This window comes from Lissotriton helveticus, chromosome 7 (assembly GCF_964261635.1).
Source record: "Lissotriton helveticus chromosome 7, aLisHel1.1, whole genome shotgun sequence".
NCBI classification, from domain to species: domain Eukaryota; kingdom Metazoa; phylum Chordata; class Amphibia; order Caudata; family Salamandridae; genus Lissotriton; species Lissotriton helveticus.
This window is the reverse complement of record NC_136068.1, coordinates 1429496890-1429523438: the sequence shown is the minus strand read 5'-3', so window position 1 is coordinate 1429523438 and position 26549 is coordinate 1429496890. Positions and strand designations below refer to the sequence as shown.

At 43.7% G+C, this 26549-nt stretch overlaps 1 protein-coding gene across 1 annotated transcript in view; it reads left to right on the top strand.

Annotated features, from left to right (window-relative positions):
• Positions 1-26549, top strand: part of GLP2R (glucagon like peptide 2 receptor) — a 972379-nt gene that overhangs the window by 412468 nt on the left and 533362 nt on the right. Inside the window, exon 3 of the mRNA XM_078654772.1 lies at positions 26325-26429. Within this exon, the coding sequence (XP_078510898.1) occupies positions 26325-26429 (105 nt within the window). The remainder of the gene's footprint in view (positions 1-26324; positions 26430-26549) is intronic.

Below are 26549 nucleotides of genomic sequence, written 5' to 3'. Positions count from 1 at the left end.
ATGCATAACTAAGGATCGTTGTTGAGATCATCGTGTGATAAAGCAAATTTGCAGTGTAAGGCACATTTTTTTACTTTTTGGCGTCGTCTTTGGAGCAGCCAAGATCTCACTATTTATAGAACCGAGCTACAGGAATTTTTATCCCTGCCCAATGCCATCAAGACGCCTTGGTTAAACTACATTAAGAGTACTTGCGAGACCCTTGGACTACCAGAATTATGGTCAGACCCGGAAAGCACAAGTAAGAGGACTCCAAGGAAAGCGCTGTGCAGAATGTATTATGACCACATGCTTCCTCGAGCTCTGGACAGCAGTCGTGAAGGATCCCTAACGCACCAATTTATCAAAACTAAAGATTCATATAACCTCGAATGCATTCTGGATGGCATGACTCCGGTTCTAACAAGAAAGCTATTCATGCAGTGGAGGTATGTGACCCTTCCTCTTAAATCTTTTACCAAAGCATGGTCCTGCCGGTCTGCCACAGAGACATGCCCTGCATGTGATCACACAAAGGAGAACGATGTGCATGCGATTTTCTTTTGCCGAGCCTACCGGAAAAGTAGGAAATACTGGCTTGTCCCCCTCCTCAAAAACCTGGGATTTAGAACATTCCTACTTGCATACAGAGTTTTAAAAGCTGATTTATCCCCGCCAATTGTGTTTGCCATGGCAAAATTTCTAACTGCAATGTGGTATGCTCGCACTCGATTGATGAGGGGGGTTGGAGACTCGTGACAAACCTCCATCCCTTGACTAACTGGCATCGTTTCTCTTTTTTATTACTTTTAATTTTTAATGTATTTTATATTAATGACATATTGATGTTCCGGTTTTTTAATTGATGTGGCAAATTCTGTACATCTTTTATGATCATGTGATCGAAATAAAGATTTGGAATTGAATTGATTATTCGTAGTTGCAAGGAATTAAAACTTCAGAATTTTCACCTTTTTCTTCAGGAAACACGAACTGGCTACTTGGTCACAATTAAAAGTTAGCAATTATTAAATGTAATGAGTCAATCCAATCTAATCCTGTGGGACTGGCAGTCCTTACAGTAGTGAAAAACAAATGTAGTAGTTTTTCATTACCAGGGCATGTAAAACTTTAAAGTACATGTCCAACCTTTTAATTACAATGCATCCTGCTCTGTGGGCTACCTATGGCCTGCCTTAGGAGCGACTTATAGGAAATAAAACATGTGGTGGCAAACACTTCCTGGATGCCACCACAGAGCTGCCATTTTCGGCGAGATGTGCTCTAGTGGTTGGTTTTCAAGGGCTTTCACTCTCTTTATGTACAGCTGATGCCGCAGACGTTCAGCGGCTAGGGCTGCCAACTTTTGCACATGCACTTTAGTAGTGGGACTTACTATACTCGAGCACCAAACACTTCCTGGATGCCTGCATAGAGCCGCCATCTTGGTCAGGAAGCACTCTAGTGGTTGGCTTTTAGTCACTTTATAAGCAGCTGAAGAAGCGCAGCGGAATCAGTCAGTGGGTGCACCGATGGCACGCCAAAGGCACGCCTAAGGCAAGCTCGTCTGTGCTCATCCACGTACGGATTGCTGACAGCTCCAGCTATGCTGGCGGTTTGCAGGGTGACACCACTCTACGACTGGCCTACCCTAGAGAGAAGCTGGTAAAGCTGGTATACTCTCCACCCCTTCCTTCTTGTGTGAGTTTCACACCAGTGGCACAAACAAGGTCAAATGCCCTTTCCTTTTTATATGAACTCCCTGCGGTATTGTTCCTCCCCAATCTGAGAAGTTCACCCCAGCCGTTTATATCCTCTCCTTCACTATCCAGTGACGGTCGGCCATCTTCAAGGCTGCCCCACACTGTCTCAGCAGGTCTGCTGTTTTGCAGGTCACTTCCGAAACACGCCCTTTCAAAATATATTGTCTGCTTGTGGAGATTAAGCTTGACCTTCTGGTTCTAACAGAGAGACATGGATTTCTGAGGAGGGGCAAGGCTGCCTAAAGAGAAGATGCCAACCATGAGGCAGATGGCCGGAAGTCAGGCAAGGTCTGCGCCTGGTTGGAGAGGGGCTCCCGCAACATCGAGGAGAGCCCCGCGTGTTGTGGAGGCGATCGTGGCAGCGAGAATGGGGTCGGAGCCTCACAGCACAGGGCACCCAGAAGGAGGACCGGAGCCTTGCTGGCCCCTTTCTGTCACCTGCCGACTGTCTCCCACGACAAAGTGGTATGAGGAAAGAAGCGCCGGTGAGTGGGGCTTGGAAGGCACCCTTTTGGTGCTTATTTTTGCCTACACAGCTGCACCGCCAGGTCGCGGGCAGCTGCAAAGTGGGGGCATTCTTGATGAAAGACAAGGGTGAGTTGCCCCCCCAAACCCTTCTTAGTATCACGGGCATTCTTTTTACATAAGAGGACAAAGGGTGAGTTGCACCCTTGCCCCCATTGAAGCAAGTGCTGGTGGAAGCCACATCCTCATAGAGCCCTGAAGTTTATGGACATAGGGAATTGCGGAGAGCATGGGCTACTAGACATTTCAGAGTCTTTTTGTGGGGAATTACTTTCACGCTTAGAACAGGTCACAGGCCTCTGTTAAAAATGTTAAGCCCAAATGGTATAAAGAACTGCTCTGGCAGGCTTGCACAACTGGCAGTCAGAGTGCAAGATTTTGTATGTAAAGTTGAATATGTACCCGGATGGCGCAACAATGTTGCGGATTGCTTGTCCAGATTGCCTGAGGTTAAAGTGGATTCGGCTGATCTTTTCAAAGAAGTATTGTTGCTAGTTTGGAAGACCTCACTGAGGACCTAGGTAGTGATATTTCCAGAGAGGGCTTGTTGGAAGGCATGCAAAATGACAAAGCTTTGGCTGGTGTTGTCAGGATGGTTGGAGAAGGGGTATCCAGAGAAAGAACAGTATCACCTGGTCTTAGACCCTTTGTACATTTGCAGGACCAAATCTCCACATTGGGGGATTATGTTGTGTTGAGGGGCAAGAAATACATCCCTCCTGAGTCATTGAGGTCCCGGGTAATTGCTTACCTGGGTAAAAGCAGCCACCTGAAATGCATCCTGCTCAACACCCGCTCCGTCCACAGACACGCCGTCGAGCTCTGGAACCTGCTCGACACAACTTCACCAGACGTCGCCTTCCTCACGGAAAACTGGATGAACGCCTCTTCAGCGCCCGACATCGCCATCGCCATCCCAGACGGCTACAAGATCATCCGTAGGGACCGTATCAACCAGACCGGAGGAGGCATCGCCATCATCCACAAGAACACGATCCGCATCACGACCAACACCGACGACTCCCTCGCACCCGCCGAACACCTGCACTTCCAGGTCCACATCAACCCCAAGACCACCCTCAGAGGCACCCTCATCTACAGACCCCCGGAACCACGCACACAATTCAGCGAAGACATCGCCGACTTCATCAGCCCGCACGCCCTCCCCTCCACTGACTACATTCTCCTCGGGGACCTCAACTTCCACCTGGAGAACAACAACGACCGCAACACCACCACCCTGCTGGACAACCTCGCTAACCTCGGACTCAAGCAACTGGTGACCACCCCCACCCACTACGCCGGACACACACTCGACCCCGTCTTCTCATCCAGCAAGGACATCGCCTTCAGCCACGCCTCTGGACTACACTGGATGGACCACAGCTGCGTCCACTTCAGCTTCAAAAGGACCACGATCCACCACCAACAACAACAGGTCCCACGCAGAAGCTGGAACAAGATCACAGCCGACCAGCTCACGTCCTCCCTGAGCAAGAACCCACCCACCAGCGCAACGAACCCCAGCCAAGCGGCCACCAACCTCACCAAGTGGATCAGCGACTGCGCAGACGACCTCGCCCCCCTGAGGACCCCGCCCAGCAGACCCGGCAGCAAGAAAGCCCCATGGTTCAACGATGAACTCAAGAGCTCCAAGAAGAACTGCCGAGACCTCGAGAGAACCTGGCGCAGAGACCGAACACCGGACAACATGACTGCCCTCAAGCTCGCCACCCGAAAACACCACCAACTCATCCGTGCCACCAAGAAAACTGCTTTCAAGGAACGACTGGACTACAACGCACACAACAGCAAGGAACTCTTCAACATCGTCAAAGAGCTCTCCAACCCCAACGCCGGAAACAACGACATCGCCCCTTCGCAAGACCTCTGCAACTCCCTCGCCACCTACTTCCACAGCAAGATCGCGGACATACACAACAGCTTCAGCACTCAACCAATGCACGCCATGACCGGACCACCGCCCCCACTACCACCCTCCGCGCCTGGACCCCGATCAGCACCGAAGACACCGTCCGCACGATGAACTCCATCCACTCAGGATCTCCGACCGACCCTGCCCCCACCACGTCTTCAACAAGGCCGACGCTGTCATCGCACCCCACCTGCGGGACATCATCAACACCTCCTTCGACACCGCTACCTTCCCGGAGAGCTGGAAGCACGCCGAACTCAGCGCTCTTCTCAAGAAGCCATCAGCCGACCCCACCGACCTCAAGAACTACCGCCCCATCTCGCTGCTCCCGTTCCCTGCAAAAGTCATCGAGAAGACCATCAACAAGCAGCTGGCCGCCTTCCTCGAGACGAACGGATCCCTCGACCTCTCGCAGTCTGGCTTCCGGGCCAACCACAGCACCGAGACCGCCCTGATCGCAGCCTCCGATGACATCCGAGCACTGCTCGACAACGGAGAAACAGCAGCCCTCATCCTCCTAGACCTCTCCGCGGCCTTCGACACGGTCTGCCACCGTACACTAGTACAGCGTCTCAGCAACGTCGGAATCCAGGAGAAGGCACTGGAGTGGATCACCTCCTTCCTCGCCGGAAGGACACAGAGAGTCCGCCTCCCACCGTTCAGATCTGAAGCCACCGAAGTCATCTGCGGCGTTCCCCAAGTCTCCTCGCTCAGCCGTACCCTCTTCAACGTCTACATGAGCCCCCTCGCAGCCATCGCACGCCAGCACAACCTCAACATCATCTCCTACGCCGATGACACCCAGCTGATCCTCTCCCTCACCAACGACCCCGCCACCGCCAGAGCCAACCTCCACGAAGGGATGAAAGAGGTAGCCGAATGGATGAAGAACAGCCGCCTGAAACTGAACTCGAACAAGACGGAAGTCCTCATTCTGGGATCCTCACCCTCCGCCTGGGACGACTCCTGGTGGCCCCCCGCCCTGGGCAGCGCACCCAAACCAACAGACCACACACGCAACCTGGTATTCATCCTGGACTCCTCCCTCCCCATGACCAGACAAGTCAACGCCGTCTCCTTGTCGTGCTTCAACATCCTGCGCATGCTACGTAAGATCTTCCGGTGGATCCCCACCGAGACCAGGAAGACGGTCACCCAGGCCCTCGTCACCAGCCGCCTGGACTACGGCAACTCCCTCTACGCCGGAACCACCGCCAAACTCCAGAAGAGACTCCAGCGGATCCAGAACGCCTCAGCACGACTCATCCTGGACATCCCCCGTCGCAGCCACATCTCCGGACACCTGAGAGACCTGCACTGGCTCCCGGTCAACAAGAGAATCACCTTCCGTCTCCTCACCCACGCACACAAAGCCCTACACAACCAAGGCCCAGGGTACCTCAACAGTCGCCTCAACTTCTACACTCCCAAACGCCAGCTCCGATCGACCGGCCACGCCCTCGCTGCCGTCCCCCGCATCCGAAGAGCCACCACAGGGGGACGGTCCTTCTCCTACCTCGCCGCCAAGACATGGAACTCCCTCCCGACCCACCTCCGCCTGACCCAGGACCACCTCGCCTTCAGGAAGGAACTCAAGACCTGGCTGTTCGAGCAGTAGCGGACTCCCCTCCCCTAGCGCCTTGAGACCCTCTTGGTGAGTAGTGCGCTATATAAATGATTTGATTGATTGATTGATTGATTGCTTTAGCCAATGAGGGTCACCTTGACCAAACCTTAACTGCCAGAAGGCTGAAGGATAGATTTTGGTGGCCTGGAATGGATTGTCAAGTGAAAGACTGGGTTGAGAAATGTGAACCCTGTAAAGAGTCGGAGAATCAGCTGCATGTAGGGTTGGACAAACCCAATACACCCCACATGTTGCGCACGAGGAGGGTGTTTGGCAAAAGGTCTGTGTGGACCTCATTGGTCCGTTTAGTGAGTTGCATGACAATGAGAGATATGCCTTGGTTCAAGTGAATTCTTCCTCTAGGTGGGTGGAGGTTGCTTTCATGGGAACAACTAATACAGAATCCACCATCAAATACCTCAATGAAGTAATTCGCAGGGAAGGTGTACCAGCATACATTCTGTCAGATAATGGTACACAACGTACATCTATGGGAATGGAATGATACTTTGAGAACATTGGTTTAAAGCACTTATGCACCTCCCTGTACAACCCACAAGGGAACAGGTTATGTGATAGAATTAACAGACTTGTAAAGGGCATAATGCAATTGGCTTTGAAGTCCAATTCTTCTGTGCAGCATGAAGTTAAAGAGATGTTATGGGTCTATCACACCACGGTGCATCAAGGGATAACAACATCCCTATTTGAACTGATGAGAGCAGACTAGCTGGTACAAAGATGGTTCCCACTTGGCTTCTGAAGCGTCACTAGATATCTCTTCCTCTGGCTGTCGTTTAGATGACAAGAGTAGGAGACATGTGTGTCCTGGTGACTTAGTGAAAGTCAAACCGGGCGGAGTACACTGAGGTTTTGACAAGTTCAGAGGACCCTTTCGTGCTGAATTTGTCTGTGAGAATTTTGTCAAACTACAGAATGGCCAAACATGGAACCTCAGAAGAGTAGCTTTATACCAGAAACAAAATAGAGCTACATCTCAGGTTGTGCTTCCTAAGGTGGATGCTCCACCTCGTGGTTCTGGTAGCAGGCCTATTCGAGAACACTGGTTGCCTGCTTATCTGAAGATTTTGTGTGACTTTTTCTGTGCTATACCTTTTCTGCAGGAAGGGAGTGAGGTCGCATTGTTCACTATCCTAATTTTGAATCTGCATTATTCACTGTTTTATTAACCTTCCTGATTTTGAATTTGTATTATTCACTGTTTTAATTTTAATCTTGCAACATGTTTTGTTTTTCTGTTTGTGCTTTCACTTTTGTGATTGATATGCAATTTCTCCACTTTCCCTTCTGTCGTTGTTGGAAGGAAGGGGGATGTGTAATACCTACGTGCCTCTGTGCTCTCTCTGTTGCGGCTCGTGGGGCTGTCTGGGCTCGTAGACAGACCGCGCGCGGTGTTCTCGAGGCCAGCGTTCTGTTCTCAGACGTTGTTAGAGAGACGGTCGCCATTGGCCGCGCTGGTCGGGTTTGCGCCAACCTGCACATGAAATAATGTAATTGGGTGCATCGCAGACCACTGTCTTCATATTCCATTTCAGAGTTTTCCTCAGTATGGGCGAAAGCGGAAGACCCAGAACACCTCTCCCGGTGCAACAACATGCACATCGCCAGCCCTCTGCATGGGTCAGAGGGACCCAGCATTGAAATTCATCTAAAGAAATGGCTGTGAACTGTGGTTTTGGAAGGCAGGCTTTCTGCCTTCTTCTATGTGGAACGCACGCAGAGTTACGAATAGGCCTTCTCCTCCAGGGACCGCACCAAGGTTCGTGGTTTGACAACTATTTAACTATCTGAACAGAGACCATATCCTGCAGATGCATGCTACTAGCTGGAGACCAAAGGGGAATCCCACACAACATAAGACACACTGCGAGACACTGAATGACAAATGTCAAAACACCAGCGGCGAAGGTGACAGGGTCCAGAGGATGCCCCTTACAAGAGGAGGCTGCACAGGAAAGGGCCAAATCAGTGTCAGAACTGGAACTCCACAGCAACCCCGGAAGGTGGTCACACTGATCAATGTTCCACTTATAAGAGAAGGATGCGGCCACCACCCTGGAGATCATAGCAATACTGCACCTATACCTGCTGCAGGGCCTTGCACTAGATGAGCCACTTATGATTGACAAGATCCGGGCTGCTATTGACCAGATGCCACACAACACAACATTTTGTACAGATAGATTCCTGGTGGAGTTCTGCTCAAAATACAAGAAAAAGCTGAACCAAGACTTTTGCAACTGTTTCAAGACATTAGGAACCCTCCCTCATACCTTGAGAGAGGCATTGATTGTGCTGCTCCCCAAATCCAGCCGGCAACACATTTCTGAACATAAGGTGCCTATTCCACCCATTGGCAGATACCTCACAAAAGGGCACTCCACAGAATACGATGTCACCAAGGTGGCCTTATTTGATGAAGGTGCTAGAGAGAATGGGGTTAGGAAAAATCGGCCTGGAATGAGAAATTCTGAGATGGACAGGACTAATATAGTCTAACTCAAGAGCAAGAGTCGGAACGGGACAATAGTTCTCTGACACCTTTAACAGAGGCAGAGGTACTAGACAGGATTGGCCACTGTCCCTGATCCTAATTACCCTCGCTATTGAGTCTCTAGCAGGCCTCTTCCAACAGAGGGGAAAAGAATGGGACTTGATGATTGGTGATTCCTGGGAAAGCATATTGTTATTCACAGATGATGCCCTAATATACCTTCAAGATGTACAAAGATCCTTCCCACAGTTGATGAAAATGCAGAGTAAATCGTGCATCATGCTGGCAACGTGTGGGTTTGACAGTAACCAGTGACATAAGGTCTAATGTGCTGTGTATGTTGCATCTCAGAACTCCAACACATGATATAAATGCATCTGACAGCATTGATGATTCAGCTTGTGGGTATTCGTTTCTGTATTTAACAAGCAGTTGACATTTTAGGAGAGGATATGGCATTAAGGCCAGAGCTGCTGATTATGAAATTAGAAAACCAGGTTCAGGTCTTTGTGTTGACTCAGCATCCTTTGGTTCTAGGCAAGTCACAATATCTATGTGCCTTAAAAATGAACTTGTCCTCATGCAATGTATCTGGTGCCCATGTAAAGTGCTCCAATACCTTCAGGTTGGGTTCACACTATATACAACTGCAAAATTAAATAAAGTAATACAAAATTCTTTGGGGCCTGCACTAGATGTCCACTACCATCTAATTTGTTCATGGAGTACTCTAGGGGTGACCCCCTAGGCTCTGCTCCTGTCCTGAGATGGCTCTGCAGCATCGCACTTATGGCAACTAATAATAAATATGAGAGTTACCTCTAAACATCCTGGACCAGTCCTTGTGTTATACTTTGGTAGTTGCTACATCAACTACCAGAGTTTCACTGGGAGCAATGCTTCAGATATCTGTTTGACGCCATACATTGACTGCAGCAGCAGTGCCTGCAAGGTGCTCTGCCTCACCACGCTTAAAGCAAGGAAAGAAGCACCATCCCAATCTAGTTCAGCACACCCAAACCACTGCAATCACAGAGGTGTTCTACTTTTTTTGTAGGTGCTTGTCTTTTCTGAAGGAGACTCTAATGCGATCACCACTGCCAACATATCAGTGGCTGAATGGGACAGGCAATTTGTCTTACTCTATGTATTCTTTCATCTTGGGTCATCCACAGCGTGAATGAAACTCCATCACCATAATCGTTGCAGGGAAGCAACCGCAACATTCTAAAAAAAAGGATAAAAATAATAATTAACCTTTTTATACATGCAAAGATAAATAATTCCTGACAAATGAAATACTAACTTATAAGAGCTCAAAACAGTTTTGCCTCACAGCCTTTTTCTGTCCATAATTTTTTTATTTAAATGTATTATAGCAGGCTGACTAATATTTCTCTAAGCAGTAATAAAACAAATTGGTAAAATGTTGGTCTCATATAGTCTAAAATGTTGCCTTTTCCATGTCCTGAAGAATTGCTGTATCGGGAATCAGTTTAAATAAAATACTGTTTACCATCACACGCATGGCTGATCTTCGCTGTACTTCATCCAATAGGCCAATGGACCTTAGATGTCAAATCTGAGAAAACCAGGAGCAAATCGTCACATAAATATTCATCACAGTCTCTATCTAATTTTAGTCAATAATGAGAGTTATTAAAGATTTTTAATGGATTCATTATTTCAAACTTTAATAAACGTGTTTTATTCGAAATCATAAGTTATATTTCTATTAGTTTCAACAAACAATGTTTTTACAGAATTACAGGATGAAAAGGTGTCAGTAAGAACCCATAAAGGGTTCAAGTTCCGAAGAGAGTGAAATCAAGCATAAGGTTCAAATATATTCAAAATCGGTTCACTGACAAAATATCGAAGTCAAACTTATAGATGTAAAAATATAGATGAAAGACTATAGAATGCAATAATATCAACTCCCTATTCTTAAACAGGTAAGTGCAAAAATATCGGGGGGGGGTAAATATCGATGTTAAAAATATGGTTGTACAAAATATCAATGTATATATTTATATCAAATGAAATAATAAATATTAAACATATTAAATAATAAAAGTCAATTTAATATACATTTTAACAAATATAACAAATAAACATAATTAAAAAAGATAAACACATATACATAATAATAAATATAAATTTAATTTAATGTCGAATATATGCTATGATTATTATGCCTATCATCTATGATTAAAATTATTGTATTTAAGGCTTCAAGGGTTTTTAAATTATACAGGAATGTTTTTGGTACTTATGACGTATAGGCATAACGCACTTTATTAAAACCCCAATTGGAGATATGTAGTGTATACACAATGGATATTTCGGCATGATGCACTTCAGTACCAATCGTGTTTTAATTTCAAATGATTTTATTAAGCATTTTTGGAAATAAAACAAGATATAATGCTTGTCTGTTTGTAAAATGGTGACTTTGTACATCAATAATAAAGTATCCAGAGGTGATCCAATGCTTGCATTTACAGTTTAGGGAGACGTTTACAACCAGACGTCAAATTATAATACAGATCATTACAAAACAGAACAAAGAAGTAAATTAAATCAATTCAAAGCAAACAATGGATGGCCTGCATGTCTGTGGATCGGATGAGGAGCAAGTAGTTGTACAGAGGTGAGACAAGGAACAGAATTGTTCAGCAAGTTTATTACATACCACCAGCATTTTTGTATGAGAACATTTGTGTGAGTAGGCACAAGCAGAATTGAGCAGTATAGGTGTTTTAACCCTTTCCACGCTCATGACGAGCTCAGCTCATCATGAGGTACGCCTGTCGTACGCTCATGACAAGCTGAGCTCGTCATGTAACGCAGTAATGGTGGATCTTTAGCACACAGCGGTAAAACGCTTAGCGCGTATGGGGTTAAATGGTTCATATGTAGTTGAAGGGTACGCTACATCTAGTCCAGTCTACAAGGGTTAAAGATTTGCATGTGAAGCTAGTATTTTTTTAAGTTCCAGTATGTTTAGTTTCTGTTAAAATCCCTTTGAACCATTAGGATGAAGGAATATTTGTTCAACAATTTGTTCAACAATTGTGGATATTTCAACAGCACATGAGCACTTTCTATGCTTCTAAAGGATTAATTACTTTCAGGTTTTAGCATTTTGTGGTGATGAACATATTAAGTTGCATTGGAGCAAACACTTATTGTCTTGGAGAAAGGATCATTACAAAAGTAAGGAGACGAAAGACAATAACTGAGCAGATAGATATGATTGACTGATTTATTTATTTACGCTTTCAATGACACTGTTGTTTTAAAAATCTCTGTTTATAATTTTTCGTGTAAATGAACTGTTAGATTTGCATTGCTTTTGAGACTCGATCGGGGAATGAAATTCTCAGTATTTCTTTCATGTTAATGTTGAGTGGCAATCACATTGTATGTGTTGCACTGCATATAATGGCTTCACAACACTGTCTTGTTATGTGATCAAGCCCAGTGATGTGGGTGAAACGCGTCATCCTGCCATGATAAGGCGATAAAAAGAAAGTTCAGCCCGAAACTGGTGTCCGCGTTTCGTTATCAGCAGGCCAGCGCTGGAGTCGCCAAAAGGTGGTCATAATTAGGACCTTGTTTCTATTCAAAAAACGTTTTTTCTTTTGCCAATATCTTTGGTGCCGTTTGATTCATCTTCACTACATTTTCAAAACTAATGGGGTGCTCTGGTCAGCTCCTGTCTTGAAAGTTTCGGGGTGATTTTTCAAGTGGGGGCTGAAAAAAACGGGGTCCCAAAACATGTTTTCTCAATGTTCATTTCCTGCTGAAAGGAATTACACCACATATGGCAGGAAGGTAGCTCTTGGTCCAAAGTGCACTCTTTGCTTTATATGGTGTAAATCTGCTCAGTAGTTTTTAAATATTAAAAGAAAAAGAAATGTATATATCTGGGCGGAACCTAACTACACATCTCATTGTGAGATCTGATTGGCTGTCAGCATTTTATCCAAGAAGTGTTGGCCACCTATCTTGGGACCAATATACATTATAGCACCCCATTAAAATGTATTTTAGTGAATGGAAGATTTTAAGGGTCACCAAAAGGAGAACGTAAAAAAGGTGATTACAGATTTTAATTACATTATAAGTCATTTGGTGATGGTACCATACTCATTTTAGGAATTGTAGTGTGTTCTAAGGTGATTTTGCCCTGTGTAAAAGCCTTCTGCTGGGATATCATGAATCTTGTTTGAGAGAAAACTATTTTCTCATGCTTTTTCCATAGATGTTTGGAAGGTGCTCCTGAAGCTAAAATGAGAGTATATTTTCTGTAAATTCACATTATCCTTCTCAGTCATGTGAGAATGAAGTCTGACATTCTGACTAAAACATGTACATCCAACAAGGGTAGAGACTGTCAGTTGATTCCTTTGTGTTCTACTGCAGCTTCACAGAGTGTTCTAAAGAACAACTAGAGCGCTAACAGTCTTACTTATGACCAAAGTATGGCACACCTGAAGCCATCTTCATTGGAATATACTAGTAACACTTAAAACTTTCAATTTAAAAAGGAACAAAATGAGGAGGTTCATTTCGCCACAGAAATTATGATTAGTGCTGCAGAAAGAAAAATTATGGCACATTTTGAGTGACTTCTCTTATGCTTTTCTATTTCATAAACAAATTCTGACATGCAGACTGAAACATGCATTTTCAATACCAGCAGCAGACTTCCAGTTAACTCCCTGGTGAGCAGTAGCTTTACTACAGTGATCAAATGAGCAATTAGAGTGGTAACATTCTGAATTTATGGCAAATATGTGAAACATCTAAATGTCTTATTGATGGAATCAGAGGAAAAAACTGGAAGCATGTCCTACTGAGGAGGCTGCATTAAATGAGAAAATTAGGAAACTTCATAACAAATACAACTACCAAGAGGGCCACCAGAGACAAAAGAACCCATATGTAGCACAAATATCACCCAGATGTAGCCCACATATTGCACAATGACAGAAGAGTACAAAACAATTTTGTTTTTGCAGTTTTTTATATTGCAGCTTTGCATCTTACTTGGACCCGTTATCGTGTATTTTGCACAAAGTACTTAAGATTGATTTCACGAAACACTGAACTTTACGAGTCTGTTAAACTGAAGTTGCTCTGAGCCAGGCTTTGTAACACACTTTTTTACTTTCTGGTTTTAATTAATTCACGTTGTATTGTAATAAGAAAGAGGATTGACTGTTTTCATGTACACTTTTATGATCTATGTTTCTAAATCAGATTGAATAAAGTTTATTGAATTGAATTGAAGTCTCCCAAGATGGCCACCAGAGAAAAAGGAGCCCAAATGTAGCACAAATATCACCCAGGAGTAGTCCAAGTAAAGCCCAATGACACAAGTGTGGGAAACAATTTTTATTTTTTGTTTTTTTTGCAGTTTTTTTTTAGTGCAGACTGGTCAGGTATTGGAGTGCTTTACATGAGCATTGGTTACATCACACAAGGACAAATTCATTTTGGTTGTAGGTATGGGGAGATTAAGTGATTTGACCAGAAGCACACAATGTGTAGCTGAAGCAGAAACTCCAACCTGATTCCCCTAGTTACAAAGTCTGCAGATCTGGAAGTAACACCACATACTCTCCCCTAAGTGCAACATTTAATCAAGTAGTCAACTGGATAAAAACACATAAAGATAACAAATAATTTAAAAGTGCTTTGTCACTATTTGAGAATTCAGAACATATGTCCTCATTTTAGTTTTTTTGGGCACTAACCATAATTTCGATGCAAATAAGACCCTCTCATTTTATCATTTCTAAAGGAAATGCTTTAGGTATTACAGTTTTGCTTACATTAAGATGACATCATGCGTGCCACACATTTGTAATAAATATAGAATGTTAGCAATCTAGCTGTTCATTTGGATACTGTTGAGAGGTAGAGGTCAGAGGCACAGACTCTGAAAATTGAAGGCAGGTAGGAGGGTGCAGAGGCAACAATTTGACCATACTGGTCAGGCAGGAAGGGCCGTGCAAGCACAACAGACTAAAGATGGCAGTTGAAAGGAGGTCAGGGGCAACAAACCAACAATGCAGGACAGGCAAGAAAGGCTGTGGCAATTTATTAGACCATTGTAGGTAAAAGGAAGAGGCAGTCGTAGTACAACCATACATGCCAACTGACCTGATTCAGCCAGGAAATGCCAATGTTTTTAAGCCAAAATGGGTTTTATTTGATCTGTCTCCTGTCTACAATCTCCTCTTTTTCAAAGTAAATCAATGGGGAAAAATAATTACCCAGCTTACCAAGTTCAAAATGTTAGCAAGTATGGTACATTGGATCATGGAAGGCAGACGGATCTGGGGTAGAAACATGGACTCGGATAATAGAGAACAGGAGGGACATGGACAGGTGCACCAGACAGGGCAGGCATCATGGTTTGCAGCAGCACAATACACCGCACAGGGCATGCGGGGTGGCAGTGCAGCACAACAATCCATGGGAAGTAACAGGGAGGGGACAGGACATAGACAATATAGAACAGAGGGGAAAGAAGCAATGGCAGCAAGCTGACCATAACAGACAGACAGGAGGGAAAGCTGCAGCATAACGGACAATAAAGGGCAGGAGGGAGGGATCAGGGGAATGGATCAGACAAGCCAGGAGGGTGGGAATAGGGGTCAGCACATGGAAAACAGAGGACAGGGGGGAAGGGGGCAGGGCAGGAGCAACACGCTGACCATGGAGGTCAGGCAGGATGGGCACTAGGAGCACAACACACCATGAAGGGCAACAGTGGGACTATTGGCAGGTACACAGAACATGGATGGGAGGTGTGAGGGGGTTGGGGCAGCTAGTTGACCACACAGGGAAGGTGGGGCAGGCCATGGCGGCACAGAAGACCATGCTTGGCAAGCAAAAGGGTTAGTAGCAGCACAATGGCCATGATGGACAAGAAGAAGGGGGCAGGGGCAGGAAGAAAGGACCATGGAGGATAGAAGGGAGGGGCACAGAAAAGAAAGTTCAGGGGAAGGGACCTCACAACAGACCACGAGGGGCAGGCAAGAGGAGCAGTTGCAGCACAACAGACTAGAGAGGGTCGAAGGGTGTGGCAGTAAAATGGACCATGGAGGACAGGAAGACGGGGATAGGGGCATGGAATGTGGACAGGCAGGGTGGAATTGGCAGGAACAGGTTACAGTCATCTGACAATGCTAGGCAGGTGGGAGGGGAGTGGCAGCTCAACAGAATACTCAGAGTAGATAGGAGTGGCAGGTCTATGGAACATGGTGGGCAAAAAGGATAGAGCAAGGGCATGCACACAGACATCGGAGGGCAGGGGGAAGGAGAATAGGGACAGCAAGCTAAGCACAGAGGCTAAGCAGGAGGTCAATGATGGGCCATAGAATTGGGCAATGGAGGGCAGGAGGAGTGGACTGGGACATCAGGCTAAATGAAGGGCAGTGGCAGCACATCAGCCCGTGCATTGCAGGAGGGAGGAGACTAGTGCATGGATTCAGACAACAGTATATAGTGAGGAAGTGGATGGGGCAGCAAGCTAACTGTTCAGAGAAGGTAGGAAGGCCAGTGGCAGAACAACGGCCAAACAGGGCTGTAAGGAAGGAGCAGGGGCATGGATTTGGACAATGGATGGCAAGTTGCAGGGGAAGCAGGAGCAGCAAGCTTGGGTGGGGGCAGCACAATGCCATGCCAGGCCCTGCTTCCAAGCCCCACCCTCCATTGTGATAGGCATTTTACTTACCGTACAAAAAAACTGGAAATTTGCTGAAAAAAACAAAGATTACAAGGACGTTATAGTTACTCTGATTTCACTCATACAAAACATGTGAAATTCAGCAGTTATAGATACATGAGCTAACTATAACTCACACCCCTGTAATGCACTTCTTATGGCATCAGACATTACATAATTCATGACATGGTCAGTGACATTACTCATGACATCACTCATGAAATCTCAAATGAGCTATGAATGGAAAGGAATTATAAGTGCTAGAACTTTATTTAGGGATAGTGTTTGAATATTAACATCCTCTTTTTCTTTTCTTTTGTGTAAGAACCATTATAATATGCAGTGCCCAGATCAATATGGGCGATAGCCTTTCACTTTAAAGTAATGTGTAGTCCATTGTTTATGTTGATCTTTGCAATCATAAGTATGTTTATTATGAACAAGTCACGTTGACAAACATACAGGTAGGGCAGTCAAGGGCCAAGATATGCTCAAATGACATTGTGTGCATATCAACACTTGTTTTCTTTTCTTTATGGAATGAATTCCTCCATTTTCACATTGTGACCAGGCCAATATGGCCCCCAACTTTTTGGATGAATGTAATATGTAGTCCTTTGTTAATGTTGACAACTGGATGCATTTGTACATTTAAATAAGAAAGCTACAATAACGTCTTGTTTCGTTATCAAGGGACGGACGAGCGAAAACGTGTGGATTGCGTCCTTTGAAGATTAAATACTTCCAAACTACAACCTAAGTGCTGATCCCTTCACTGTAAGAGTAAGAGGAGATTGAAAACATATATACAGGTTTCAGGGACGTTATAGTTAGAAATTGGCATTTAAAAAACCTTAGATATTCACTGAAAAAAACAAAGGTTTCAGGGACGTTAGAGTTGGTCTGACATTTCACTCGTACAAACCCAGAGAAATTCAGCCATTATAGTCAGCTGAGCTAACTATAACTCACGCCCCCGCAATGCACTGCTGATGACATCACATATTATATTACTCATGTCATGGTCAGTGACATCACTGATGACATCACTGATGACATCTCAAATGACATCACTGATGACCTCACTGAGGACATTATCCAGTGACTGTGAGTGTTTTTAAAACGTTGAACAATTTGATATATATGATGATTCAGTCAGTGTGTAACACTGTATAAGTGAGTGATTATACATGTCTGACGTGCTCCAGGGCACTTCATTTCTGCCATGAGGGGACGGCTCACAGCTGCACACCACGCCTTGAGGGGAACGGCGTTTGCGGTCCTTCCAACACCGTGAGGGGAACGGCCTACATCCCCCAGAAGCCTCTGCTTGGCACAAGGCTGAAGCATCATCACAGCGCCGGCTGCTGTATTCAAAGCCCGCAGCACCCCCGCAGCGCGGGACGCACTCCAGGGCACTTCATTTCTGCTGTGAGGGGAACAGCTCACAGCAGCACACCACGCCGTGAGGGGAACGGCATTTGCGGTCCTTCCAATGCCGTGAGCGGAACGGCCCACATCCCCCAGAAGCCCCTGCTTGGTGCAGGGCTGAAGCATCATCGCAGCGCCGACAGCAGTATTTAAAGCCCCAAGTGCGGGACGCGCGCCGGGCTAAACCCGGGCCAAGGGCGGGCCCATCTGCCCCGTCAGAGCCCGGTGGAAGCTGGGCTGTGCCAGGTCCCGTATATTTGGCATATTTGTGTTTTCATTTTTTATGGATTTGACCGGATTAGTCTTTGAGTCAAGAACAGTGGTTTGACTGTTAGAATTGTGGATTTAAACAAGGTCAAACTCCAGAAACAAGGTACTGTTTGCAGACCAAATAATTGAGTTTATTTTAGTGTTTGGAGAGCCATATCCATAATATGTTTGTAATCCCTTATTTTTCAAATGAGGTGACCATACGTGTTCCTTCTTTACCTGTTCCCCTTTATTTACCTCTTACATAGGGAGCTATACGTGCAGCAGATTATACCACCTGTTATGGGCAGACGCAAGGGTGTGCCTGCCCCAGCTAGTATGGCAAAGGGGAAGAAGGGCATGTCTCTTTCAGTGTCCATGATGGATTCGTTTTTGGTAAAGGCTGCCTCTGCATTAGATAAAGAAATTCAGCAGATGCATAGGCGCCTCTCGCAGTCCCCTTTGAAATCTGGTTCCGAGTCACCAGTTGTTTCCGCTGACCCCGCCAACCAGGACCCTTGCTCCCAGCTAAATACTATCATATTGGAGGATATTAGCGACGCTGGGGAGCAAGATGCCGGGACTTCTAATTTAAGACCTATCACTGCTATTGCACCCCCGTGGTTCCTTTATCTCCCACCATTAACCTCTGAAACACAACAATATTATCCCTCGCCCAACCGAAGTGCTACCCACTGTACCTCAGATCACCAGCGAGCTCCCGCAGCTGAGGGGCGGGACTAAAAGGAAAAACGTAACCCCGGGTGGACTTCCCCCCAAAAAAAAAAATGTTTTGCGAGATAATTCCTTAGGTTTAATAGCAGCTTCCCCTGCCTTAGACCCCACTTTGGCTCTTAACTAGGCACTAGCTACACTAGAGGCTTCCCTAGCTAACATACTAGATGTGAAATTGGTCCCTTTCTCTATGAGGAGTTTTTATTTGCATCTACTTGCAAGTCATCAACCTCTGCTGTATCAGACTCTGTCACGGATCTGGGACAAACTATTACTGGGGCAATAGTGCACCGATCGACCAAATAAACAAGCCAGATACCTCCCAACGCGCTTCACTTACACCACACCTCCTCATACTCTAGAGCCTCAATGAGGTTGGAGGTAGGACTGTTACAGAAGATGCAAGACAGCCTCCTCCTGACAATAACAGTCTGAGAGTTGGTTTGGTATTGCCTTCTTTAATTACCCCCAATCTAAGTCTAGAAACCATGAAATAAAAGCAACATGGGAAGAAGCACTGCCAGTAGCAGATCTCCCTCCCGAATCTACTCCCTATGTGGTGGTGCTGGGGAACGTTCCATCTCTCCCGCAGGGGGTAGGGAAGACTATCAGCAACTTAAAAATAAAACCCTTCACTGGTTTTCACTAAATACTGTGCTGGGGGCTAGAGTGGCTAGAAACATCATCATGGTTCGCAGGGTTAGCTGGATAGGTAAAGATATTAAAAGAGGAACAGGTGATTGTATAATCATCAATTTTGACGATCCACATATAGCAGGCAGGATCCTGTTTGGAGATACTCATAGAGATCTGAGCATGCTAGCCTCAAAGATTAGGGTTTTACCTTTAGGTAATTTCTACAAACCCGACTATGTTGTAGCACGTTCATGTTTTGATCCGATATCTACAGACCCATGTGGGACTTTTTATGAATCATCCCTTAAGCACATACAACAGCCGTTACGCGAGGCCCCTCTCCTAGTTCTACCCACTGGCCATCATGGTCCTAGGTTAAATTTACATAACAGATTTGCCCCATTATCAGGGATGGAGAGGTACGATTGACTGGGGGCACACATGAGCACTGAAGTAAGAGAGGGTTCTGTTGCTGTTCCTATCATATTGCAGCCACATAAGCTGGTGATTGAATCCATTGGATATACAGATGTAGATGTGTGTAATGATGTAGGTGATGGCAGTTTAGTTGGCTCACAGCCCCCACAATTTCAAACTCTAGTGATTAACATGCTGGAGGTGGATAACACACTTAATAAGAACCTTATATCATGGAATATAGCAGATTTGGGGAACAAATTTAAAGACCCAGTATGGATCAAATTTGTGAGACAATTCCTTGTTATTGACCCCTTCCATGCTCATGACGAGCTCAGCTCGTCATGCAGTACAGTGCTCCTGTGCTCATGACGAGCTCAGCTCGTCATGACCACACCCGTTTTTATTGCTGTCCAGCAAAGCAGGGGAATCGCTCTAGCAGCGATGAGGTTAACCTCCAGGAAACTTGGTCAACACACTGTGATCTTTTTTTGGAGGGTTATCGGGCCTTTTTTTGTGCCTGCCACACCATAAGCTCGGGGCAGACCCATGGGGGTCTAGTAACATATCTCTTTGACAGTGGATTGCGAGAGTCAGGTTATTCCATCACCTAGCCCATGCATACTGCCTATGATACTGAAGCAGGGGGACAAAAGATGGGGTTTAACACATTTTTATAATGTAGTGTCATCCCCTTCAGATTCTAACAACATTGCTACCCTGGGCAGTTTTATTCATCACTCCTATAGATCTATTCCCCAAAATCTTGTGATTGCTGACGATTTTAATATTCATTTATGTTGTAATCCCATGACTATTAAAGTTTTGGAGATGGGGTGTTCCTGTTACAATGGGTTCCATTTTGCACATTCAAGGATGGGAGAGGCTCTGAATAACTTGATGTGCACTATGTCCATCTCTGATCCTAGTCCCAACTTCTCTGTACCTACCTTTAAAGGGAGAAGGAAGGGATAATTTATTGACTTCATCCTGATTTCCACGTCCCTGCAGTCGTCTGTTGGCAATTTCCATATTGCAGATAGTATGTATAGTGATCACAATCCCATACACATGCAACTGCAGGGTCCTTTGGCAGTACGGGTTGGAGGTGAGAAGCCTTTAGGATTGCTAAGGGCTAGCGATAATAGTCATCGGCTAAAATGGTCCCAGATTTCTCCAAATACCTTCCACCGGAAGGTTACAGAATTGTGCAGCATTGAGGTGGGACTATGTCTGGATGCTAGCTCCCCTCCAAGCGAGGTAATCAAAGCATATGCATCCATCGTAAGTAAAGTGGGAAAACTTTTAAGCACCGCTGGAGGCAGATCATGGGCCAAGATGGTTTGATGCTGCTTGTTCTAAGGCCGCTAAAAAGCTCAGGGAGTCTTTATCTGTAATCCCCGGAAATATTTCCCTAGTGCGAGCCTGTAGAAAGGACTATAGAGATTGCCTGACAAAGAGGAAATGAGAACTTAAGGATAAGGCTTGGAAGGCACTGATAGACTCCTGTACATTAAAGAGTAGCTCAAAAGTTCTGGAGCATTGTTAATTATCCACTCTTTGATGAAACTACAACAAGGGCTCTCGACTCCCACATAACAGAGAAGGAATGGGTACTCCACTTCACCTCTATGTTTGGATGTCCTATGGAGCCCCCCCTTAATGCTGGTCATATCAGTAATTCTCCTACGGTGATGTTTGAAATGGGTGAGGTAATGGAAGGTAACCTTGGCCTAACAAGTAATAAAGCCCCGGGCCCGGACGATGTTCCCCTGGACCTTTTTAAATCAGACCCCTCTTTTTGGGTGCCCATCCTGATCGCTGTGTTTAATGCAGCAGCGAAGCATGGATGTCCTGAGTCCTGGGCAACCTCGACCATTGTCCCTGTTTTGAAGAATGAGGATCGGGGTAGCACTAAGTGCTACAGGCCGATCTCCCTTCTCGATTCAGTGGTTAAGGTTGTGGGACACGCAATTTTGGACAGATTGTCCAGCTGGGCGGAGGAGTTTAATATCTTCTCCGACGTCCAGTATGGTTTTCGCCCTGGTAGGTCAACTATGTCACAGTGCCTCAATCTCTCCTTAATATTAAGTAAATATACAGTTGCTTGTTTGGGCACTGTCTATCTTGCGTCATGGACTTGTCTTCAGCTTTTGACTGTGTTAACAGAGCCAAGCTGTGGCAGTCCATGAGGGCAAGGGGGGGTGGATGACAGCCTAGTGTCCTTTTTGATAGGCCTACGTAGGTCATCCAGGGCTATCATACGGTTCTCCCAGGATCTTAGGGTTACTAGGGATTTGGACATTAAGAGGGGGGTAAGACAGGGGTGCATTATGGCCCCCTTCTATTTAACTTTTATATAAATGACCTGGACAAGACTCTGAGTAGCATGGAGATAGAGTTTCCCTATGTAGAGCGCTGTGGTCTTCCTGTGCTACTCTAGGCGGACGATGCCGTCTTATTGGCAAGAACGGCACTCGGTCTACAGACTCTACTGGATGCTTTCTCCAGTTTTATGACGGATCAGAATCTGGCCATTAATCCCACTAAATCTTTCGTTATGCAGGTGGGTCCGAGACCAAAGAAGGTTTTCCAGTTTAGGGTCGGATCTGCTCTTATTCATCGTACTAGTGCTTTTTCATATTTAGGAGTCCTTTTGGATGATAAGCTAAATTTGGTACCTCAAATCAGTAAAAACAGGGAGCCATGGAGAGGGCCAAAGCGACAATTTTTAATTTCTCCTCCAAGATAGGGAGAAGACCAAAAGGCGCAATGCTGAAGTTGTATCACTCCAAAAGTGTGGCATCGGCAAGTTATGGGAGTGAAATCTGGGGCCACAACAAGGTTAACATTCTACAGATAGCAGAAAATAAATTCTTAAAGCATCTGCTTTTGGCCCCTTAAAGTCTCTCTAATATGGTGGCTCACGAGCAATTGGGTGTTCAGTATCTGTGTGCCACTTTAGCATTACGCCCCATAGCATTCTGGTTAAACTGCTGGCTGAACCCAGAGCTATCCCTCACATGCAAAATAATGCATGAATGTATGTCCCTGGATGAGGCTTTGAAGGGATAGGGTGTGCATAATTATTCCACAAGCCTGAAAACAAGATATGCTTGATCTTTCTTATGTATTGTTGTTATGTATCTTTTATGGTTATCTTTGTATAGCCGAATAAAGTCTATTTTTGATTTACTTTGATTTACATGTCTGAGTGAATGTATGGGTGAGTGACTAATCTGTGTGAATGTCTGTATCAGTCTGTAACTTGGTGAGTAAGTGGCTGCATGGGTTGGTGAATAGGTACACAAGTGTCTACATGGGTTATTGATTGCTGTCTGAGTACCTGTATGGGTGCCTGAGTGTCTGTACATTGTGTGACTACCTGCATGGATGAATGAGTGGGTGATTCACAGGGTGTATGGGTTTATGAGTACGTCTGTGAGGGGCTGTATTGGTGAGTGAGTGTGCATATGGCTGTGTTGGTGAGTAAATGGATGTCTCAGTTGTATATGTATGAGTAACTGTAACATATGAGTGTTGGATTATATAAGTGACAATGTGAGAGTGAGTGATTGTGAGAGTGGATGTATGGATGAGTGTGTGCTTGTGTCAGTGATTGTATAAAAGACTAAGTATGTGTTAGTGTCTGTATGAATAAGTGAGGTGGTGTGTGTATAACTGTATAGGTGAGTAAATGGGGGTGTGATTGATTCTTTGCATGATAGGTGTGTGAGTAACTCTATGGATGAGTGGCAGTGTGTGAGTGTCTCTACAGGTGTATGAGAACATATAATAGTGCTGTATTGATGAGTGACTGCATGTGTGAGTGACTATGGGTGAGTGAGTAGATGTGTATGTAGACCTAGGAATCAGTGAGTGGGTATGTACTAACTGGTATTGGTGCGTCTATTGTTCCGAGAATTGTAGTCTGTATTTTAGAGTGGGTGTATGAAAGGTTATATTAGGGTGTGAGTAGGTGCCTCAGAGATTAAGTTGATGATGTAATCAGTGATGTCATTTGAGATGTCATCAGTGATGTCACTGACCAAGTCATGAGTGATGTCATATGTGACGTCATCAGCAGTGCATAGTGCATAGTAAAATTTACTATTCCCACTCCAATCAGTGCAATAGTAGGTAAAGTGTTGGATTGTGGAAGGGTAACAATTAATATTTTCCCTTCAGTCAATTCAAAATTAAAAACAAACAAAATATTAACAGAAATATTTAAAAAACGAAATAAATACCTAGATATATAAATATGTTAAAATTAAAATACACATATATTCAATATTACAAATATAAAAAAAATTATAATGTTAAATGCATATGACACATACCTACAAATATTATATTAAATAAAATAATAACATAATTTGCAAACAATTTGTTTTATTTAGAAACAAAAACTTTAATTATTAAATAAATGAACGTTTTTTATTTCCTATCCTATAACACCATACAATTCACAACCCACATCTAAATTAAAACAAAATGTACTTACATAATTAATATAATTAATTACCAACTAAAGAAATATTATTAATTAAAAAAACTAATTAAAACTCATAAAAATATTAAAATCCCACAAAACATTCATTACACAATTAAAATTTATTTTCAATTAAGAAAATTATAGTATTTAACGACTACTTATAAAGTAAGTAAAATTTATTTATTCCCACCCTTTACCCCTATAAAAGTAAAATGCTGACAAAAATATAAATATTTGCCCTAATTAAATGTACATTTATTAATTAATATTAATGATCAACTTACTAATAATTAAACATAAATTACCTCTCACCCTTTACCCCTGTCAACCCCACAACCCACACCTAAAATCAATTACACAATTTCCCAATTTCATTTTCAATTAATTAATATTAATTAAGAACTAATTGATAATTAAATAAACATAAATTACTTCCCACCCTTTACCCCTATAACCTCTTCCACGCTCATGACGAGCTGAGCTCGTCATGAGCCACGGCGCTCCGGTGCTCATGACGAGCTCAGCTCGTCATGAGCTGTGGATCGCTTGCATGCGGGGATAATTTCCCGGCTGTGTGAGCGTTCCACTGCAGGTATTGCACCTGTGACAAGCTAAGCTCGTCGTGAGCACAGGAGCGCCGTGCATCATGACGAGCTCAGCTCGTCATGAGACTGTGGGCGCTGTGTGCGCCCCCCTCCCCCCAGCACTGCGGGGGAATAACCCCCGCAGCGAAGGGGTCAAACCCCAAAGCCCTCACCTAAAATGAATTACACGAGTTCTGTATTTAATGTTCAATGAATTAATTAATACTAATTAAAAATGTATTATTAATTATTAAAAATAAATTACTTTGTTCCCTTTACTTTAGAATTTACACAATCACCATAATGAATTAGCAATTAATTAATTAATATTGATTAATAACCAATTAATAATTAATTATTCATAAATTACTTCCCACAATTAACACTATAAAATCTCAATTAAATAAATATTATTAAATAAAAAATAATCATTAATTTATTATAAATAAATGACTTCCAGCCCTATTCCCCTATCAACCCAAAATCTGCTACGGAACTAAACAAAACGCAAAATGTATTTAAAATAAAATTGATAACTACAAAGAATTTAGCACATATATTAAAAACATAAACTATTCTTATACAAAAAAAATACATCACATGCATTTCAAATATATACAAAAATACATAACACTAAATAAAAAATCCATATTTTAAACAACTATATTTCTGCAAACAATAAAAACGATATTTCTTACCTTAAAATCGATATTCTTGACTATGATATTCTTGCTGATTTTTTGGACTCAGGATATTTAGGACTCGATATTTCTGTAGTTCGACATTTCCAACTCGATATTCTATCTGCATACTGAAAAGAATGTGGGTCTACTCTAGGAACATGTACCATTAAAAACAATCAAAACTCAGTGTTGTAGTTAATCTTGCATCTTCGTCTCCTCTCATCCAGTCATCTTTCAGGGTTCTACGTGGGAGCTGGTTCAGTCCTCAGGATCTCACACGGGATTCCATAGCATTTGGACAGTACCCTTTGAGAATGCAACTTTGTTGTTTCGAGATCAAAATTCAAAGGTTTCTTTATTTTAAGCATCCTTAACCAAGAATCGAACTACATTTCTATACTTCTAAAAAGCAACTTTTATGTTTGCTAACAATGAGGTATGCAAACATCGACACAGCTGAATTAATGAAAGAACATTTTCTTCAAGATGTTAAACCAGGGAAATAATGTATGTTAAAAAGAAAGCACATTTAAAATATGTGCTATCTCTATGTTGTCAATTCGTCAGAGTTGTCAGAGCTCTACTAAGTGATAAATTCTTCTTGGTGTAAGAAGAAACACTTTGCCGAGTGAAGTGTAAGATATGTTTAATAAAACATGATCATGAAAAGGTAAAAAAACGTAACATTAAAAGTGTGCATCAGCACATTTTAGAGGCAACGCTTTCTAAGTAATGCTCCTTTAAACAGCTTTGAGGCCTAATACGTGAGAGTGTGGCTAGTTACTACATTTGTACTAATAGAATATGCATCCTGTTCATTTTAAATTATGCACGTTAATATTACATGAGTCTTTACTATATTCCTTTGTGTTTCGCTCAAAACACCTCATCACAGTACATCTTTCACAATTTTAATTCTGTGTGCAGTGTGTTGCAGAAGGGGCTTCCCAAGAATAATTTAAACTGATTATAAATTATACCTTTACTTTTGTTTTCTAGGAATACACTGCAATGGAACATTCGATAACTATGCGTGCTGGCCACGATCTTCTCCTGGAAACATATCAGTACCTTGCCCTTGGTACCTACCTTCGGTAAAGACAGGTAAAGGAACAAGCAGTTTCTATTGTAATGCAGAATAATTGCAGATATCAGTTTGTATTTCAAGGGAATTATATTAACCTAATGACTATCAATACTATATGAAAACAGATTTTCTTTAAA